This window comes from Octopus bimaculoides, chromosome 1 (genome assembly GCF_001194135.2).
Source record: "Octopus bimaculoides isolate UCB-OBI-ISO-001 chromosome 1, ASM119413v2, whole genome shotgun sequence".
NCBI lineage: Eukaryota > Metazoa > Mollusca > Cephalopoda > Octopoda > Octopodidae > Octopus > Octopus bimaculoides.
Genome location: NC_068981.1, coordinates 138,299,769 through 138,304,473, shown reverse-complemented (window position 1 = coordinate 138,304,473; position 4,705 = coordinate 138,299,769). Strand labels below are relative to the sequence as shown.

General features: G+C 34.9%; 1 protein-coding gene and 1 long non-coding RNA gene across 2 annotated transcripts in view; one reads left to right on the top strand and one right to left on the bottom strand.

Moving 5' to 3' along the window:
* The window catches only part of LOC128248882 (uncharacterized), a 106,714-nt gene that overhangs the window by 21,449 nt on the left and 80,560 nt on the right, over positions 1-4,705 (bottom strand). The window lies entirely within an intron of this gene.
* LOC106875685 (uncharacterized) lies at positions 1,511-4,437 on the top strand. The gene is made up of 2 exons (XM_014923934.2): positions 1,511-1,675; positions 4,242-4,437. Exons 1-2 carry the CDS (start codon positions 1,511-1,513, stop codon positions 4,308-4,310), a joined length of 234 nt encoding a protein of 77 aa, XP_014779420.1. The 3' UTR covers positions 4,311-4,437.

The following is a 4,705-nucleotide window of genomic DNA, read 5'->3' as shown; positions in this document are numbered from 1 at the left end:
TTAGATGTTTTTGTCATTTTTCTTTTGATAAAGTTAGCTTTTGCACATTTATCAAGGCCAAATTGCATCCTGATGTCATCACTGAATTGTTTAGCAATCGCTAGTAGGCCTTTGAGTTGTTGGTCATTCTTTGCAAATAGCTTCAAATCATCCATGTAAATGAGATGATTTATATTTTTATCAAATATTTTATAACCATACTGTGCATCATTGAGCAATTTTGAGAGAGGCATTAAGGCTAGACAGAAGAGGAGTGGTGATAGTGAGTCACCCTGGAAAATGCCACATGAAATTCTTTATTATTATTATTATTATTATTATTATTATTATTATTATTATTATTATTATTATTGCGTTAGAAAAAATATAAAAATCTTATAATGTTTGAGGGTTATTCCTATTCGTCTATGCTGCATGTAAAATAAAGGCAAATTTCTCCATCGCAACTCTTGTTAAATTACTGTTATAATTATTTTTTGTAGTTAAACTATTATTAAATATATTAGACACTATTCTTTCCCCCCTAACGAAAGAAAACAGGTGAACCGATCCCAAATATACAATGTAGATCTAATTGTTCGTCCTGTATGTAATGCTGGGTATTGTTTGCTTATAATAAGAATATGCTTCATATATACGTATTAATGAATATTTTTATATCTCTTTTGGAACAATGGATATCGAAGTACACAAAGAAGCTATAAATAATCCTTTCTCCTATAGGTACAAGGGGGTGGGATGAGGGGTAGTTGATTACATAGACTCTAGTACTTAATTCATCGACCCAGAAAGGATGAAAGGCAAATTCAACCTCGGCGGAATTTGAACTCAGAACGTAGCGACGGGCGAAATACCACTAAGCATTTCGCCTGGTATGCTAATGATTACTGCTAGGTCACCGCCTTCGAAAAAGCTACAACTAATAGTATGTAAATATTGGATTGAAAAACTCTTTTAAATAGAAAAAGCTGAAGGTTACTCGTGCATTCAACTTTTTCTGTCCCAAAGGGTTTTACAACCCAGTATTTACATGCTACTATTTATAAGTTCATGTATGCTTCGACACCTATTATTCCAAAAAAAGAACTATTTTGCGTTCTCTCAAATGTTTATAAGTTCTTATGTCATCAAAAAATATATTTATGGCCAAGCGGATAGGGTGTTGTACTCACTATCGCGAGATTGTGGTTTCAATTCCTAGACCGGGTGGTACGCTGTGTTCTTGAGCAAAAGACTTCATTTCATGTTGCTCTGCGCTCGCTTCGACACTGCGTGGTACACAGTGCACATGTTGAAACCAATGTCGTTTGGATGGAGAGATTGAGATAATGAGCGGCACGAACATTTGATCATTATAAACAAATCATTTGTGCAGGTCGTTCGGCAAAAGCTGAATGCTCACACGTCGTCTTCCACACACACACACACACACACACACACACACACCATACAGACATACATTTTCCCAACTTATTTTCAATATTTATGTTAATACATATATTTACAGAATATGAACAATCTAATCTTCAAACTGATGCTGATATCTTTGGTTCTCTTCGTTGGATCTGAAGCAGTTCCACCGAATTGCACCTCGAGATGTATTGTGACAAAGTGCTCGGAAAATTTTAGCCAAGCTTGCAAAAATAATTGCAAATGTGAATGCTTGAGGTCAAAGGTAAGTAGCGAAGCTTCAAACGTATTACATTAACATAATTGTCAAGTCTATTAAACAATGACTATATAATTGTCCGTGTGACTGAATAAAAGCCATCAAAACTGCTGACAAGAACAAAACTTTGAAGAGAATGTCCTTCCACAGAAAAAGGATTCTGTGCAACCCGGTACTTTTTGTAGAAAGTAGCATGTTACCTTATTTCCTCAAAGTATGCTTTCTCAATAGTGGGAGTTGTGGCAACGAAATTATTGAAGAAAGCAGAGGTATGGGCTTTTCCTCTTCGATTATACTCTTCTCAGTGTTGAATTATATGTGGTTATTGACGATTTAAAGTCTATTTCTCGGCATAGGAATTTTTCTCTTTTACCCTTATTTATGAGTTATATATATGTATATATTTCCAAGACACATCACGCGAATGTTCTGAGGCACATCATCAGTAATATTCGTTATTCCTGGGAAAGAGTCATAAGAGATTTTGAGTCTTTCAGCATCAGACCTCACACTCGCCCGGTTGACCCAGTCGTAGATGAACAAATCTCAGCTTGCATCCCCACCTTCTGAATCTAAAACCACTTAGTGACATCCTCTGCAGCTTCCGCGGTGGAATTTATGGCTCACCTTTTTGTTGCATCAAAATATATCGGTATATAATCTATTTTGGTGAATTAAACAAATTATTGATCTTCTACTAGTTAAATTACTGTTTTGACATATTTTGTGTTATAATGCATGTATGTGTATGTATGTGTGTGTTTGGGTGTGTGCGTATGTGCTTGTTAATATTCATATATGAATGTATATGCGCGCTGATGTTTTTTGATTATTTACATAACATGTATGTGTTTATATATTGCTGCCATGTTAATGTTGTTGAAATAGCACCGCCGTCCTTAAAATAACACCTTATAAAATGCCCACGTCTGAAACAATAGAAGAAATATTTATTAACACACAGTCCACAAATCCAGCCTCTATAAAACACAAGGGCTAGAATCTCTCTATATTAACCCATTACCTACCAGTGATCTCATATGAGCTCACTTAAAAATTACAAATTTCGTAATTATCTGTCAATATTTACACATATCTAACCCTTTTGCTATATCTACTAGGTATATTTCTCTGATATTCAAATGAGGTTCGCTAATTTTTCACCTAATATCTCGCTTATTTCTATTTAAAATGTTATTTTGAAATGTTATTTTGATCATTCCAACGTGTTTCTAAGGCTGTTTTATGCTAGAAATCAGTTTCATAAAAAAAATTCCAGTTAATAGAATTATGGGAGGTAATGGGTTAATGAAATTGTTTACAGAACAATAAAGACTTAAGGAGAAACATGCAGATCAACAAACTCTTCACCTAACTAAATCCTTATGTGAACCCCAAAGCAGGAGAGAAACAATTTTCTATACTAACAACATCGCGACATGCCCAAGTAATGACCCCCACCTTGCAAATAAAAATAGCAAATACTCTAAATAATAGCAACAACAGGTTATAAAATTAACCCGCTAAAACATACCACCTACTTACTTTCTTTCGTGAACCTCTAAAAACATTCATTACAACAAAGTTGACATACCGCAGGAGTGGCTGTGGCGTAAGAAGCTTGCTGTCCAAGCACATGGTTCAGAGTTCAGTCCCACCGCGTGACACCTTGGGCAAATGTTTTCTGCTATAGTCTCGGGCCGACCAAAGAAAGCCTCGTGAGTAGATTTGGAAGAATCCCGTCGTGTGTATACATACATACATACACACACACACACACACACACACACACACACATACATATATATATATATATATATATATATATATATATATATATATATGTGTGTGTGTGTGTGTGTGTGTGTGTGTGTGTATGTATGTATTTGTGTGTCTGTGTTTGTCCTCCCACCATCGCTTGACAACTGATGTTGGTGCGTTTACGTCCCCGTATCTTAGCGGTTCGGCGAAAGAGACCAATAGAATAAGTACTAGGCTTACAAAGAATAAGTCCTGGATTTGATTTGTTCGACTAAAGCCGGTGCTTCAGTATGGCCGCAGTCAAATTACTGAAACAAGTAAAAGAACAAAAGAATCCCAAGTTATTAAGGTCCCAAACAGTGGACTTTCTGCCTTTCATTTTAAATTGCCAAACAAAGAATTAAATCTAATAAAACCAAAAATAACTAAACTGCTAACACATCCAGTGCCTACCGAACAAAGCGACATATCTAAACATACGCACTTGCTGTCAGAGCTCTATATACATAAATAAATTCTAAACAATAACCCCAAATCTAATCGATAAAAAATTCTCACAAACACCTCTCCATAACAACTCACCCTGAAACCTAATTACCACCCCACTCAAACCCACAGACATAAGGAGGGCTTTAACTCAACATAGGCAATATAAACCCAAGATTAACTCTAATGCATCGCTGTCCGATGATGGCGTAAATGGCCGAAACCTCGAAGTCACTCTCAACAACATTCTTGTTTAAAAATAAACTTGCGCTCTAGAAAATTATAGAGTAACCCCCTAATATATAACTTCTTTTTTTTTTTTCAGAACATCAAATTCAACGAAAAGTTATACTGTTCTGATGTCTCAAAGCAGACAACCGCCAGTTCAACATGATTTTACAAGTGCTCTGAGAAATTGTTTTCTGATTTTATTGATAATGACAAAATGAAAAGCATTTCGCTCTTTGTTTCTCCTTTAAATTCGGAATAAAATATAACCACGTGGTTATCAGCTTTTTTGAGTCACAGCCTTTACTTCAATAAAACGTTTTACCTGTGTCATCATATTAGCATTTAAACATTACAAGTTGGAGAGTGATTAGCTGAGATTTTTAGAATAAGGTTAAATTTGGCTATAGTTGATGCGAACTGTTATTTTTGGATTTTGGTTAAATTCTAACTTTTCTTCTACTTCCTTATATTTCATTCATGTTATATCGTCTATATACAACTTCTTGTTCAACATCGTGTTTATATATATATATATAAATACATACATGCATATATATA